Here is a 16,775-nt window from a genome sequence, read left to right as displayed (position 1 = left end):
CTTAAACAGAGAGTAAACTTAACATGGGGACTGCATATAAGCATTTCTAAACAAAACTTTATGAAATTATACATGAACAAGCATTGATGTCATGACATGCACTGAATGAAAAAAGTGGACTCAATTTTGAAATCAACAATCAAATTCGAACTAAAATTAAGAAAAGCATGCAGGATAGTATCCCTTTGTAAATTGTAACTACATATGTAATATCTCCTCCTCTTTCTTCTTCACGTTCTTCCTCCTTCTTGTTCTTCTTCATATTCTTCTTCTTCTCCTTCCTTCTCTCTTTTCAAGTAAGGGGACTCATCACTAATTTTCTTTCATAAACTCTGATGTACATACATGTAGTTGAAAATTCTTCAACAGCTTTCTGTTAATTACAACAACAAAACTACTGTTAGTTTCAGGCTTGAGTTTTATAGACAAGAAGGGCAAGTCCACAGTATTTAGTCATTACCAGGGGGGGGGGGGGGGGGTGTTTCACAAAGATCCTAAGTCGAACTTAACTCTAAGTTAGACTTAAACATTATGGACAGCAATTTGTAGTCTTTGAATAAAATATATTCAAAAGCGAAAATTGAAGTATTTTAGACTTTTTACAAACTCCACATCAAGAAACATGAAATCTCCTTGATAATAGAAAATATGAATAATTTGAATCAAAATATTTTCATAGATGCTAACGGCTTTACATAATTGTTAAGTCCAACTTAGAGATAAGTTCAACTTTATAGGACCTTTGTGAAACAACCCCAAGTATCATGGATTGTCTCCTCTACTTTATGTATATATGGGAGGCATTAGCTAGAATACTGTTTGATGATTACTGAATAGATAGCAGTATACTGTACACTGCATTTCTCTATATAAATACATGTATAAAGTACATATTTACATCATTGTTATTATCATCTACATTATGTTTTGAAATACATGTATAAAGATGACTCAATTCAGCCTGAAACCAGCTGGACACACATGTACACATAATAATCTAAAAATTAGATAGTAATGATAATATTATCATAAAATCATCATAATAATATCATAATAATATCATAATAATATTATCATTATACAGTGTATAATAGATTGTTCATATCCTGCATTAGACGTTATGACTGTCAGTTACATGTACAACCACAGTAGATAATATCAATCACAGTGTACATAGGCATAGCAATAATATTAGAATATTATAAAAAAGAAAGCATTAACTACATGTATTAAAAACTGCTGGGAAAAGCCAAATCATGAAAATGTAAAAAGTCAGATTTCTTTGAAAATACTTCTGTTTTACCTATAAGGAAGCGATTTGTGATTTAGCTTCAGTTTTGAGACAGGACTTAAAACTACAAGGTAAAAAGCTCTTTTGAAAAAGTGCTGCAGCAAGATAAAAATACTTAAGACTTGTTACAGCGGTAAACTGCAGCAGTTTTTAAATAATTGTTATGATGGTGTAATAGCTGTTTATGTATGTACATGTATAGTTGTTTACAGCATCATGCATAATCGTGCCATCAAAGTGTCTAGTTCTGGAAATATTTTAAGTTTTTCCTATGAAACCCAAGAGGGCCTATCCCTTGTAGATGGTGCGAAGCCCATTGATTCGCCCTCACAAACTGGTACAATGCCCATTGATTAATTCCCATATATATGCAAGGGGGTGATATCATCGCATGGACAGGGTCCTGAGGGCCTGCTGATGAGTTTTCAATTTAAATAAACATCTGGAAGGTGATGAGTTACTCATACTCCAGGAGGGGGGGGGGGGGGGGGTGATTCACAAAGACCCTAAGTCAAACTTTATTCTAAGTTGGCCCTAAACATTATGAAGAGCCAGTTATAGCTTAAATTAAATATATTCAAATGCACAAATTCTTAAACGTTTCATAAATTCCACATCAACAACATGAAATCTCATTGATAATAGAAAATATGAATGATTTGAATCAACATTTTATGCCTTTTAAAATAACTTTTACAAAATAATTTCAAAGATGCTAACGGCTTTCATATAATTGTTAGGTCCAACTTAGGATCTTTTTGAAACACCCCCCTAGCTGACTTTCAATTATAGGCATGACCATCAAACAAACTTGAAACTTCAAAGACCCACTTATCTATCCAGAATAACCTCTGACACGTCTGTCTTGACTCTATGAATTCAATACTAGCTTCAATTTCTGCAGTGGTGCACTGTCATATGGAGGGGAGACCAAGAGAGCTTGCTAATCTGCCTGCGCATTCTCCATGTAACTCCTGTATGTATGGTGATACATCCTCATGTACATAACTCCTGAAAGGTGCAGGGTGACTCCAAATCCAGGCCAGGGAGGAGGGGGAGGGGGGGGGGGAGGGTGGCCTGTCGGGGGACTCCAGGCCAGGACTTCCTTTAGTTTGTGATGTTGCCCAGAGGGGCTCTGGATTTATCCTGCAGGGGGAAAAAAGGATGACATGACATTAGTTCTTATTGGAAATTAGATACATTCATTGTTTGAGAAAAATAAAAAGATTGGGGGGTAGGGGCATCATGGGGTCCTTTCTGATATCTTGTGATAACTTCACAATGAAAAACAATTCCATTTAATGAGGAGAAACACATTACATCTAACTATTTTCTTGATTAAAATCAAAGTAATATGACAAACCATGGGGAAGGGGTGCTTCTCATAACTTTGTGCACACTTGGAATTTAAAGTTAGTAAATGAAAATTATTACTGGTCAATATCCTTACTACAACTCAGGGGACACCAAAAAGGGTGGCTTTTTTTATTTTAGCAGGTGTCCATTATCATATAGGCTGCCTTAATAAATGTATATAAACACAGTTCCAATGAAGAAAAAAAATATATTAAGTTTACAGGAAGTTAATCTTTTCTTTAATACAGGTGGATACTGACGCTGGAGCTGGTTTCCTTGTTCATACTCAGTAACCCACATTATCTTGGTAATAGACTGAGCTTTCATCCTACCTTTTTGGAGGTCTTTCCAGGCAGCCCCTTATAGACAGTGAATGTGTTAGGATCCCCTTGACGAAGCTTGCTGTTAGAAAAAGAAAAAAAAGAAGCAAAATGAACATGACATACAGTTTAAAGATAAAGTTGAGTTCTGGTCATGCGATTGCAATGTGAAAGAAACGTTATGGAATCGATCAGAAAAGGTTGATAATCTAGCAGTTAAGTATTGATGTGTGCTGCAAGGTTCTGTTATTATCAAAATGATAAGAAATTTGGCCCAGTCTTGGTAAAATTACAAGCACTGTACACAGAAAGATGTATATGGGACTACACAAACATGTAGCGCACAAATCCGTCACGATTTTTATGATGTAACATGCCATAACATGCCATATTTATGATATTATGGCATTTGAAGAGCCATGCTTTTCAGGGAACATTTTGTATCTGACGTTCTACCACACTTGCATAGTACAATGATAACGTTCACAAATAATTTTTCACCTCTTCCCAGAACTCAACCTTCTCTTCAAGTAAAAGGGAATATTTATCAAAAGTGATGGACAGACAACTTGAAAACATGTGCATCAGGAAAGAGGCGTAAATTCCTTGCTACTAAACAATTTGTCAATAGAAAATTTTGAAACATCCTCAATAACACAAAAAAGCTTGTCACAAGTTGCTTTTAAATTAAGTCACAGAGTTGCTAATTCATTATTGTAAAACTGGTAAATTGTGTGCAAGAAACCTTGCAAATTGGCCCTAATTAACAAGGTTCATGCTTGAAAGTGACTGACACATAAACAATGAATATTTGCGATTTGCAAAAGTATCTTATGATGAAAAATGGCAACAGTCAGCACAATTACAACAGGTAGGGAGTTTAAACTAAGGAAATATAGGAAGAAGCCTTGTGATCAAACCATTCAAATCAGAAGAGATTCATGTACATGCGTGTAGTAACATTTTCATTGTAATATCATATTTTTTTTAATATATCAAACATATATTACCTATTGATGCTTGGTTCCTTATAGCTGACTGCTTTAGACCTTCTTCCTCTCCTCTCTGGTACTTCTGGAACAGGTTCAACATCAGCCCTGGCCACCTTGCTTGGCTTGCCATCAGGAACATCATCATCATCACCTGCCATTGATTTCCTCTTGCTGGTTTTCTGTGCCTTTGCCTCATCCTTCTCCTCCTCTCTCCTGTTAGGTTCCGACTCATCGGGTTGGTTGTTCTGAGTATTGCTTGTTGATCTGTCTAGGGCCTCATCTTCATTTGCACTCCGTAATGCATCATCCATCCTAGAAGTCTGTACTGGTTCTGTCCTATGTTTTGAAGCCTGTTTTGCTACAATGTCCACATTCATGATGTCCATAGTGTTAGTATAGCCTGATTTCACTTTCCTCTTGCTTTTCTGTTCTTTGGCCTCTTTGTTCTTGGTGGCTTCTGGCTTATCAGGTTGATCAACCTGGCTCATACCCGGGATGTACCAAGAGCCTCTAAGACATCATCCTCCCTCATCCGTGACCCGCTGGAAGATGAAGGATCTCCTGTAGAGGGCTGTTCTGATTCTTTTGAAGTCTGTGTTTCTGAGATAACACTTTCAACCTCACCATCAACTTCATTCTCGTCTTTGGATTTGAAATCATCAAAGTTTCCAAAAAAGGTCTTCGCAATGTCGTTTAAAACAACAAATGTCTTTCTACTTGTTTGTTTCTGGTTTTTAGATTTGCTTATCCTTGTTGTGCCTATTTCACTATTCTGGGTGGTTTTACTGACTTTGTCTTTCTTTACCTCTTCAAAATCACATATATCGTCATGGTTAAAAGTGACATTCAGTTTTGAATCTCCTTTAGATGCTTGTCCACTGGGTTTCAGGATGGTTGTTCTCCTTTGGGTTTTATTGGACGCTCTAGCTTTGGGTTCATCCACTTCCAGCAAGACATTTTCCAGATCTTCCAAAATGTCTGTGGTAGTGTTCGAGGAACTGGAAGACGTTTTAGGAAGTAAGGATGCGCTATCTGACTTTGGATTATCCAAATTGAGTGAACTTGCATTGAGAGCACTTGTATTCAACTCACCCGTTCTTACCTCAGATTTCCTGTCTACTCTTGATTGTCTTGGATCCTCTACACTGTCATCATCGCCAAAGTAGAAGCTCTTCTTTGATAATTTCCTTTTGGAGGATTTTCGATGGTGAGGTTTCAGCATGAGGTCATTCAGGCTCTCCCCTCCATCTTTCAAGCTGCTCTTGGACTTGGACTTGCGAGATTTCCTCTTTATCTTGCCGTGTTTTTCTTCTTGGGAGATCTTTTTGTTTTTACCACGAGTATCAAATTCTTGGTTGGCAAAGTCATCTTCCGCCTCTGCATCATTGCTGAACTCTGTCTGGGCTATCTTTTGGAGTCCATCTCCTGAACCGCTGCCAGTAGTTGGCTGATGGAACTTGTTGTCTTCCTTTACAGCCTCATCAGGCTTAGACTCGGTTGCAGCCCCAGGCTTACAGATTAGACGTGATGGGGTAGGATGTGAGAAGCTATCCCCTATAGAAAGATCGAACACGGTCATCTGTTGGATGTCCTTCTCATCCCTCCGCCTTGTAGAATCCTTGTTGGTTCCCATCCTAGACTGAGACTTGTGCATGCTTTTCTTCAGCTTTGATGTCTTTGATTTACCCTTCATCAATACCGGTAATCTGCTCTTTGGCTTTTCCTTGCAGGGATCGGCAGACCTTTGTGTCTTTTGGCTGGTATCACCATCACCAGAGGGCGAACCAAGCTTTGACCCCTTAGACCCTTCTGTGCTCCCAGTCACATTGTTCTCATTGCTTTTTGTTTGGGAGTCAGCTCCTTCGATGACCGAAATATGCCCACCGGCAGCAGTGGTCAACTCCATGTCCACAATCCTGTAATCAGACTTTTCTGCACTGTTTCCATCTTTAACTCTCTCACATCTATCATCAGGGAGGGTACACAGTGGGACTTTCTCTTCATGTTGGTCATCTTTTGATTCACCAACCACCGCATGCTGATCTGTTACCATCAAACCCTCAACAGCACTTTCACATACATGATCTCTGTTTTTTTCTTTGTTGATCTTCTTAGCGTTTTTGTCTTTTTTCTTCTTCTTGCTTTTCTTGCGTGTCTTCTCACCTGGCTGTGCAATGATAACGGTAGCCCTTCATCAGGCTCAATGGCATCACTCTTATGCTTTTGCTGAAGTTCAGCCTCTGCTTCTTCTACATTATCTTCCTGTTGGTTTAGGTTGCCCACTTTGGAGCCAACGTTGGCCTCGTCGTCATCATCATCAAGGATTTCAATCTCCATCAAGTCATCCTCTGTTCCAAAGGTCTTCAAGTCATCACCTTCTTTCACAAAGGTACCCCTCCTCCTTGACAGTCTCCTGCTTCTCTCTCTAGAGCCTCTTATATCTGAACTGCTTTCTATTATTTCTTCATCCTCTGGAACTAGTTCCATACAGTCACCCTTTTCTTTGCTTTCATCTTCATCATCATCATCGGGGTAGACGTAGGTTCTCCTTTTGTTAGAAAGCCTTCCACTCCTCCTCTTTCCAGCATCATCCTTACTCATGCTTGATGCATCTCCCGTCTCCTCATCTACTTCGCCATGTCCATGTTCAGAAGCTACTGATTCTTTCCTCAGGGAAAGCCTCCCACTTCTCTTCTTGGTGACCCTCCTGTCAGGACTCTCTTCACCACTTTCAACTTCATCCATCTCGATATCCTGTGTAGTCTCCTCGTCATCTATGCAAACTGTAGCTTGTTTCTTGTCACTACCTTCTCCATCATCGCCTGTCTCCTCCAACACTGTACGGATATTCTCTACTGATTTCTCAATTTCTGTTGCGACGGCAGCCATGGTAGCAGGATTCAGGAGGGAGGAGGTCCTTCTTGAGACTTTCTGATTCTCTGCAGATATATTCCTTGTGTCTCGACGAGTTCTCTCTGGAAAGGTGAAAATGATAATCCAAACCAAAAGCATATAAGCACAAATATCGTATTTATTTAAATATACATTAAGAATCCACAATAAGAATATTCTCAATCTGATGTCACTACAAAATCTCAATCAAGTCCTACACTTAGGTAAGGTTAAGTAACAGGTAAAACATTTCTTACACACTGAAAGCTGTTTTTATTATAGCAATACAAAATATTCATAAAACCTGTTCGAAAATAGGTTAATTAATTCCAAATCGATCATTTCTCAAAAGAGAAAAAGGAATTGTAGATAATCACAGCCACAGTTTAATATGTTAAAAATGTAATTTGTAAATGACAGAAAACAGGGGGACGGGAACAAAGAATATTAGGTAATTCATTAAAAAATTAAGATAATCTACTCTATGGTTTTCAAATTCATTGCTCATACCAAAGACTAGGGCTCTGTCTCATAAACAGTTATGACTGATTTAAATCAATTGCAACACATTTATGGACAGGTGTTTGTAAGCTTGCAATTGACTGGAGGACTTGCGATCTGGATAAATCGCAACTCCTAATATTAGAATGGACCCAAATTAGTGAGAGAAAAAAAAGGTGCAGTGGCAGATATGCCAACCTTTACATTCAGCTTTCAGGGAAGATTCATTCAGAAATCAGGGAGGTTTCTATCAATTGCATACAGCATTTTTTGTGTGGAGTGACATTTTAAAAAAAATTAAAAATTCAGGGAGCCTCCCTGATTCATGAAAATCAGGGAGGGGTGGCATCTTTGCAGTGGTGTATTTATATTTGATGCAATATATATCCATGCAAAGCTGAAAAAATACAAACATAATCATATTTTTGCAATCATTTTCTTCGTACCTTTTCCTTGTGGAGCTTTCTTATCAGACATGAAACAGAGAGGAACATCAATGTCAGGCAAGTCCTCAATCTCTTCCTCAGGGTTGTTCTTGACGGTCGACTGATTTAAAATGTCTTTGTTGGCTGGAATCCTGCGAGGGATGCTACTTAGGTTCGGTGCAGAAGTCTTGGCAGATGCAGATCTGCAGCAGATTTTAAAAGGAAAATGAAAAAGGGTGAAAGTGCATGATTGGTGACAATGAAATAAATAAATCATGCATTTGCGGATGAACTGTAAAATAGGCCTCTATATATTATGGATTAATGCCTTGCCATAGTATGTTAGTGCCAGGCTTGGATTTGAACCCTCAACCCTTTAACTTAGAGCCAAGTGAATGAAACACTATACCACAACACCTACACATGGTGTGAACGCTGTGTCCATCAAATACTGTAAAAGTAGAAATATTTGAGTTAATTATTTTTTGCGCATTTCTCGCTAAGATCGGCAAGCGCGAATTTCAGAACTCGCGAAAATATAATCATGACTTCTTATACGTGTATTGACAAGCTTAATTACATGCAACACGAATTTAAGAACCAGCGAATAAGTTTTGGGGTCGCTCAGTGCGAAAAATTAATCACACAAAAATAACAGCGTTTACAGTACAACTCACCCTCCTTCTTCTTTTGTCTCTGAATCTGAAAGGTCGTCTGAGGTCAGGGAGGACGTCCTAAAGATGAGTCCTAGGCTTCTATCTTTGGTATGACGAGGGATGACACACATGTCCATAGCTTGACCCAGAAGACCTACTGTGTCCATCAAGCTACAGGTCACTTTCCTCAGGACTTCATGTACCCCCTTGATTTGGCTCTACAGGATATACAAGAGAAAGAGAGAGAGAGAGAGAGAGAGAGAGAGAAAGAGAAAGACAAAATTGGGGGTGAAATATTCATTGAATGCTTAAATAAGCTTAAATAAGTATGATCAAACAGCAACTAATCAAGGAAATTATATATTATATTCTGAAAATGCATGAAATTAAAACTATAATACGAAGTGTGAAGCTTTTTGAATTTGAAGACTATTTGCCTAATAATTCAAAATAAATTTATGATAAAAAAACTTGGATTTTTAAAAAAAAATTAGTGATGCATATTTACGAACAGTTGAAAGTACACTTGGATTTTCACAATAATGGACAAGTTTTCTTGCTTCACCGTGCTAGTGTTTTGTGTCCCATCTTGCATCACCAACCAAAATCAATTTACATGATGTACCTACCCTCTGTTTGTCGTGTTGGCCTTGGAAACGATTCACGATCGATTGCAACATATGGCGTTCTCTCTGTAATTCCACAAGATCATTTTGTGCATGGCGATGCTCATTACGCGATACTTCCAGGGATTTTGCGAGGGTGCGATTGTTTTGTCGTAAAGTGGCCTTCAAGACAAGGTTTGCTAATAGATGAAAAAAAATTAAAAATCGACTTCAATTCGTTCTGCTTCAAATTATTTAGTTGAATGTATAGTGCAGTTTTTTCATACATGTAGATTGGATAAATTTCCGCATTTGGGCATATTACTATTATAACCGGCAACTTTAGAACACATTTAAACACAATCCAACTTGAAATACTCAATAGCCTTACAGTCTCTCCCTCTACAAAGAAATATGAAAAGTAGAACCTGTCCAAAAAGACCACCTACTCAACACTCATAGTAGCCAGTTTCATTTTTTCCCTATAAGTGGCCTAAGGAGACAAATTTCCTTATCAAGAAAAACAGGCGCGGATCCAGGATTTCTTAGGGGGGGGGCCCAAATCGGAAATTATGCGAGCCAAATATTGGAACGTTATGGTGACCAACAGTGACGTAATGCGGGGGGGGGGGCGAGTTTCCCCCTCCCAGGCTTTGACGTTTCATTATATTATTAGAGAAAGAAGACGATTCGTTGTACCGTTCTCGAAATAATTCTCGTCTGAATTTAGTTTTTCCCCTCCCGCGCGAAGCGCGGAAAATTTTACGACTTATTAAATTATTAGAGAAAGAAGACGATTTGTTGTACAGTTCTCGACTCTTAATCCTTGTCTAAACTCAGCCCCCCCTCCCCCTCCTGCGCGAAGCGCGGAAGCTTTGACGTTTTATTAAACTATTAAAGGAAGAAGACGATTCGTTGTACCGTTCTCGAAAATAATTCTCGTTTGAATTTAGTTTTTCCCTCCCGCGCGAAGCGCGGAAAATTTTACGATTTATTAAATTATTAGAGAAAGAAGACGATTCGTTGTACTGTTCTCGACTCTTAATCCTTGTCTAAATTCAGCCCCCCCTCCCCCTCCTGCGCGAAGCTTTGACGTTTTATTAAACTATTAAAGAAAGAAGACGATTCGTTGTAATGTTCTCGACTCTTAATCCTCGTCTGAATTATGCCCCCCCCCCTCCCGCGCGAAGCGCGGAAGCTTTTACATTTCATTAAATTATTAGAGGAAGAAAACGATTCGTTGTAAAGTTCTCGACTCTTAATCCTTGTCTAAAATCAGTCCCCCCTCCCCCTCCTGCGCGAAGCGCGGAAGCTTCTACGTTTCATTAAATCATTAGAGAAAGAAGACGATTTGTTTTACAGTTCTCGACTCTTAATCCTCGTCTGAATTCAGGTTCCCCCCTCCCGAGCAAAGCGCGGAAGCTTTTAATCTTCATTTAATCATTAGAGAAGAAGACGATTCATTGTACCGTTCTCGAAAATAATCCTCATCGGAATTTAGTTCCCCCTCCATCCCGCGCGAAGCGCATAAGCTTTTACGTTTCATTAAATAATTAAAGATTCGTATTACCGTTCTCGCCTCTGAATCTGAATCCTCGTCTCAATTCAGCCCCCCCCCTCCTCCCCTCCTGCGCGAGAAAGAAAACGATGCGTTGTACCGTTCTCTATATTCTTAATCCTTGTCTGAATTTCAAAGAGGTGGGGTCGAGGCGGCGGAGCCGGCCCCCGGAAGCCCAGCGGTTTTAGGCGTTTAATTAAGGTCAGATGAGCATATTTTTGTGTATACCTTATTATTTTGTGACACTGGCAAGTCACTATTTGGCGTGGGGTCCAGGGGGCGGAGCCCCAAAAAATCAGGAGTTTTAGGCATTAAATTACCGTCAGATGATCATCTAAGAGGTCGCCGTAGGGCCCTAGATGGAATCCAGGGGGCAAAGCCCCCGGAAGCTTAGGGGTTTTAGGCATTTAATCACGGTCAGATGAGCATATTTTGATGCCTCGAGGCTCTTGATCCCCGCCGTACCTCGGGCCCTGACATGTAGGAATCTCAAGAATCATATTTTTTGCCTGGTTGTAAATTTAGGAATTTTTTTTTATTTTCCAACAAACACATACAAACGTATAATTTACTAAAAAGTGAGGAAAAATTTCGGAAATTATGTCATTTCAGCATTATTTGTAATACACCGTTGTGGAATCAGAAATAAACCACGTTTGAATTTGATTTCCCCCAAGCCCCCCCCCCCCCTCTATCAGTACGCCAGTATCTCCTCTTTTCCTTTTTTTTCTTTCCCTTTCCTTCCTTCTCTCTTATTTTTTTTTTTGATTGGGGGGGGGGGGGGGGGGGGGGGTTAACAGCCTGGGAGGCAAGGCCCTTTCGGCCCCCCCCCCCCCCCCGATTTCCTTCTTCCCCCTTTACTTTTCTTCTTCCTCTTCTTTCTTTCCCTTTTCCCTTTCTCCCTTCTTTTCCTTCTTCTCTCTTTTTTTTTTTTTTTTTTTTTTGCGGGGGGGGGGGGGGGGGGGGGGCCAAGGCCCGCTCGGCCCCCCCCCTGGATCCGCGCCTGAAGAAAAACATATGACAATAACTAATTTTGCAATGAGAATCTGAGACAATCACATCAGCACATCAAGGAGAGAACTATCACATCTGTAATTTGAATCAAGAGAAATCCATCCTGATAACTGATATCACGTTAATTTGAATCAAAGCAAATAAATTTCATTGTTTTTCTAAAAAAATATATTCATCATATCTGTGCCAGAAACACGTAATAGGAAATTGGAAACATCTTCATATTCTCCTATACATGTACAAAAATGAAATTTGTTAAATCTTAATAATTTCTTGAAAATACTTAGCTGACAAAGTAAACCATAGAGTTTGACAATTTGTTAAAGACCCTCTAAAGTGTTGGGACTTGAAATTTGATGGCAAAATTTCACTTTGATTGTATTTGTATCATAATGTGAAAGAGGGTGTCATTTACATATAGACACATTTCTGAAGGATTTTCAAAACAAATGTGTTTGAAGTCCAATATTGATGAAAGAATACAACATTTTGGTTTTCTACATACAACAGAAAACCCAAATTATGTATTCTTAATCAATATTTGTCTTCATACACATTTTTTGGGGAAATCTTTGCAAAAATTTGTCTTAAAGCAAGACTGCACTACTTGTAGCTACTTGCGCCCTCTATATAGCAAACAATGCCTAAGTGGTACCCGTTGGTCCCCCATGATCCCCCTTTTCTTATGTTAATTGAGAGCTGATTTGATGAGATAACCATCTCTCAGTGACCTGGCAGGGAGGTTTAATCCCTCCTTGCCAAACTAGTGCAGATGGGCTTTAATTGACATCCTCTTTCACATTATGATACAATTTAAGAGAAATTGTGCCATCAAATTTGGGGCGATTTTGGGGCTCCCAACACTTTAGAGGGGCTTTAAATAAACAGTTGCAGTAACATGGAACATTTGCAAAACTTAAATTCAATGATCCCATGTTCTGTACACAAAAAATCATAACTGTCTTATTTGCCCAATTTCTTTCAAACCCAACTTGTTACTAGGCTTAGACTCCCCTGCAGAACCCTGAGATGGTAGATAAGATATGGTTTGGAGCCATAAGGGAGTTAACTCTGTATGAAAGAATTGAGTGAATGCCCTATTGCCCCTTGCGGCTCCAAACATACATAGGCCCGTCTTCACTATCTCGAGATTGCCAAATATCCAGCTATTTGAACTATCCCGATCGCAAACTATCCAGCTAATTGCGTCTTCATTAGAACAAAGTAGCAAATTAGCTGGATAGTTGGTCGGGATAATATCCCAAGATATCTCGGTCTAGTTTGCAAAATATCCCACTATTTCCGAACTAGCGGGATAGTTTGCGACCGTCTTCATTAGACCGAAGTACGGAGTCAAATATCCCGATCCCATCATGCACCGCTGAGCGGTATAGATCGCATGTGCCCGCACCAGTACAACTAGTCAACACGGTGAACCAGAAATCGTTGTTCATAATGGGATCGGGATATTTGAATCCGTACTTCGGTCTAATGAAGACGGTCGCAAACTATCCCGCTAGTTCGGAAATAGTGAGATATTTTGCAAACTAGACCGAGATATCTTGGGATATTATCCCGACCAACTATCCAGCTAATTTGCTACTTCGTTCTAATGAAGACGCAAATTGGCTGGATAGTTTGCGATCGGGATAGTTCAAATAGCTGGATATTTGGCAATCTCGAGATAGTGCAGACACACCTCATGTGTACAATATACTAACCATTTTTATGACGTGACCTTGAATGACTGAGGTCAGCCTGGACTTTTTTCCGTCTCTTTTCTTTCATCTTAGATCGGATTTCTTCAATACTCCTCTCAAGGGCATCCTCTTTGGTGTTTGTTTCCACTTCCATGTTTTCCTATCAAGTAAAAAAAAAAAGGGAATACTTTTTGCTCATAACACTTGTTGAACATGAGTGTTGAAATATAATGTTTCTAAAAATTTAGATCTTATGTGAAGGTTTTAAACAGGATGAAGATAATACCTTGATATCAACATTATACTCTATCATGTTTGTGTAAAAGAAGTTGGTCTTGCACCCCAACTGAGTACCACTTTACAATAAAGCAAAATTCACAAGTCATTACAATTTCTGTTATCTTATACAGAAACAGTGAGTTACATGTACATCTACTTAACTTGGTCTAGAGACTAGACTCATGTAGATAAACAAGGTGATAGTTTGAAAAAAATAATATAAATCAAGAGAATAGTAGTTTGATGCAAAATATGATTTGAATTCAATTGGAGTTCATCAACAAAATTCCTCAGGTATAATTTTGTTTAAAGAACAGAAAGAAAAAAGCTTGTTGTTGGAGAATCTGGACTAGACCCTATAGTTACTTACATGTATATAGGCTATGTAAATGATGAAAAAATGTGACTGCTGATTTTTTTTTAAACTTTCAATTTAATCCAAAGTGACTTTAAAAATAAAAGCCTGTTACAGGACCAAATTTCCTTTCTTTTGATGGGTGGATTGCCAAATATATGAGGTATGTATTTATAATATGAATTAATCAAAGTTGCTATTTATAGAAGATCCCTAGATCTATATCTACAGAAAGCTTAAAAGCCGTACAATGAGCTTGAATGACTTCAAACAATACAACACTTCCGTAAAAGCGGAATTAGGGTGAAAATATCACCCTATTCTCTGGGACAAATTTGCCCTATTTTCATCAGAAACGGACATTACATGTAGCTGTGACGTCAGAAAAGGGAGGCATGGCGTAGACTAGACCGAATTTTCCGTCTCTTTCGTTCGTTAGCCTCTTATTGGGGTAGGGTCGGCTCTCTCTTTAGAGACGGAAGCCGTTTATACACATGTCCTTGCTAACGCCACGGCCAGTTCTGGTCGTAGCGTTTTGCCCCCAAAATCCCCCAAAATGTCATTTTACCTTGAGCATGTTATATTGTAAATTAGGCCTAGGCTATAATAAATCAGTTCCACTTACCAACTTGACTGAAATAATCAGTTTAATAGTCCCTTTTTAGGAAATTATGGGTCAAAATCGGAATCCATGTTGAAAAAGATTTTCAAAATGGATTCCGATTTTGACCCATAATTTCCTAAAAAGGGACTATTAAACTGATTATTTCAGTCAAGTTGGTAAGGCGAGGCGTCAAAAATATCGATACCAGCAGGCTGCCGCCTCACGTATTGGCGCATCGAGGCTGCAATTATGGCCGAAGCCTGGCTGGGGCAATTATTTTTGACTTATTAGCCCAGCCGGCTTGCGCCAGGCTGGGATCTGAGGCTCGGTTTCCATTCGAAAGGCGGCAGCCGGCGCATGCTTTTGAATGCCATTTCCTACCGCCAGCGGTAGCCGGCTGAGCTAATTTAAAAAATGCAGCCAGGACGCACAAGTGCAGTTAGCTGCCGCTGGCTGGTATATTAATTTTTGACGCCTCGCCTAAGTGGAACTGATTTATTATAGCCTAGGCCTAATTTACAACATAACATGCTCGAGGTAAAATGACATTTTGGGGGATTTTGGGGGCAAAACGCTACGACCAGAACTGGCCGTGGCGTTAGCAAGGACATGTGTATAAACGGCTTCCGTCTCTAAAGAGAGAGCCGACCCTACCCCAATAAGAGGCTAACGAACGAAAGAGACGGAAAATTCGGTCTAGGCGTAGACCTACTAGCAGTGATTGAGTTCAATTATTTTGTTAGGATTTGTGGCCAAATTTATTCATTAGATTTAATAATTGTAAGTTGAGTTCACTTCAACGGAAAAGTACGGATGAAGATGGAGGACCATCCAGACCAAATGGAGAGAAGAAAGATGGAAAACAAACTGTTTTGTTTTGAACACAGCTAGACCCTAGTTTGGTTTTTTCTGTGTGTACATAGACCTCTATCTACATAGATGTATATCTCAGCTGGCATGCTAAAGCTGGTAAAAAAGTTGAGTGTTACAGATATTGTCACTTTTCCAATGCCAATAATGACATGAAATTGAATATTGACATTAAATATATGTTTCAAATAGTTACGTTCAGGCCTAAAGCAGGTTTGATGCGAAATTAAGGCTGGGCGGAAGCACTCCAGCAAAGCATAGAGAGTCAATGCCAATGCGTAATTGCGTATCACCTCTAGCACTGCATGCTTGCTGTGAGGTGGGTATTTTTAGACCCCATACACAAATACACACACCACACAATATTGCATAGACTGTACACAATCATGTCGATGCAGCTGTAAGCAAAGTTTGACACTAGACTTACAATTTGAATTTTTAAATTATTCTTTTTAACATCAGTAGAAGATCTAAGTAAAAAAAAATGTATTTTACTGATATTTAGGTGTCATCAATTGTCACTAAAGTACCGATTTTTAGTGAAATCAGTTGAGTTTTGTACAGTGGTTTTTAAAATGTTGAGAATCAAAAGCACAGCTTTTACTACACAGCCAGGATAGTGATGCTCCTATGTGTGGGCGGAAGCAGTGTTTTTCATCAGGAGTGGTGGGCGTAATAATCCCCGAGCTGGGCCGGGCCGGGCGGGCTCGCCCAGCGCCGCCCACCGTAGCTATAGATCTAGATCTAGGGGATCTAATGCTGCACCTGTATTACCGACTAGACGATTAATCGTCAAAAAATTACCGTGTAGACGACCACCACAGGCCTAATCACGACCTCCCCACCCGGCACCCCCGACTCTAGCTAGATCAGTCACACGAAATTCAGTACGTGGGACAATGCGAATTAAATCTAAGGTCGTACTTATCCAGATTATACCTTTACTAGCCGAGATTCAGAGTACCATACAGGCTAAATTGCATTATTGATACTTCAAAAATACATGAAATCCAAACGAATAATCATAAAATTAATAACACTTACATTCCTCTGTTGTTTATGTCTACTCCGAGATCGAGTTGGTGACTCCGAATTTGACGCCATTTTGAAAATACCGCTATAAACTTTTTTACGAGCTCTGATTGGTCAATGAAGTCTAGCATGTGGTGCGTACGGTTGTTCCCCTTTTCATTATTTGTGTTTGTTTACAACAGTTCTAAAACTGGGAGATGGGGGTGGGGGGGGGGGGGGGGGGGGGGGGGCTGAGCCCCTCTCAATAAAAGAGGTTTGAAAAAATGCCCACAGCCTCCTTTTACTATGTCCCATTTGAAGGCAAAAAAAAAAATTACATTTGAAT

General features: G+C 39.4%; 2 protein-coding genes across 2 annotated transcripts; both read right to left on the bottom strand.

The window, feature by feature from the left end:
* Positions 1-1,976: 1,976 nt before the first annotated feature.
* LOC115925964 lies at positions 1,977-4,475 on the bottom strand. The gene is made up of 3 exons (XM_030990051.1): positions 3,978-4,475; positions 2,980-3,049; positions 1,977-2,437 (listed from the first exon to the last, which is right to left on the bottom strand). The coding sequence occupies exons 1-3, from the start codon at positions 4,445-4,447 to the stop codon at positions 2,399-2,401; spliced, it is 579 nt and encodes a 192-aa protein (XP_030845911.1). The 5' UTR covers positions 4,448-4,475; the 3' UTR covers positions 1,977-2,398.
* Positions 4,476-5,710: 1,235 nt separating this feature from the next.
* Positions 5,711-16,543, bottom strand: LOC580611 (protein IWS1 homolog). Its single transcript, XM_030990050.1, has 6 exons — positions 16,463-16,543; positions 13,332-13,470; positions 9,063-9,238; positions 8,455-8,651; positions 7,799-7,980; positions 5,711-6,934 (listed from the first exon to the last, which is right to left on the bottom strand). Exons 1-6 carry the CDS (start codon positions 16,520-16,522, stop codon positions 6,012-6,014), a joined length of 1,677 nt encoding a protein of 558 aa, XP_030845910.1. The 5' UTR covers positions 16,523-16,543; the 3' UTR covers positions 5,711-6,011.
* Positions 16,544-16,775: the final 232 nt, after the last annotated feature.

Source organism: Strongylocentrotus purpuratus, unplaced genomic scaffold (assembly GCF_000002235.5).
Source record: "Strongylocentrotus purpuratus isolate Spur 01 unplaced genomic scaffold, Spur_5.0 spur5_scaffold_19, whole genome shotgun sequence".
In the NCBI taxonomy this organism is placed as follows: Eukaryota; Metazoa; Echinodermata; class Echinoidea; order Camarodonta; family Strongylocentrotidae; genus Strongylocentrotus; species Strongylocentrotus purpuratus.
The sequence above is the reverse complement of the archived record's forward strand: the minus strand, read 5'-3'. Positions and strand labels throughout refer to the sequence as shown.

Bases quoted from the DNA above. Each gene is read 5' to 3' on its own strand.
- LOC115925964 (XM_030990051.1), bottom strand. From the start codon at position 4,447: ATGAGCCAGGTTGATCAACCTGATAAGCCAGAAGCCACCAAGAACAAA. The intron at 3,050-3,977 runs GTAATATATGTT...TTTTTCTAACAG, and splicing joins AAGGAACCAAGCATCAATAG to CAAGCTTCGTCAAGGGGATC. The intron at 2,438-2,979 runs GTAGGATGAAAG...TTCCCCCTGCAG, and splicing joins CTGGAAAGACCTCCAAAAAG to GATAAATCCAGAGCCCCTCT.
- LOC580611 (XM_030990050.1), bottom strand. From the start codon at position 16,522: ATGGCGTCAAATTCGGAGTCACCAACTCGATCTCGGAGTAGACATAAA. The intron at 8,652-9,062 runs GTAGGTACATCA...TATATCCTGTAG, and splicing joins GCCAACACGACAAACAGAGG to AGCCAAATCAAGGGGGTACA. The intron at 6,935-7,798 runs GTACGAAGAAAA...TCACCTTTCCAG, and splicing joins GAAAGCTCCACAAGGAAAAG to AGAGAACTCGTCGAGACACA.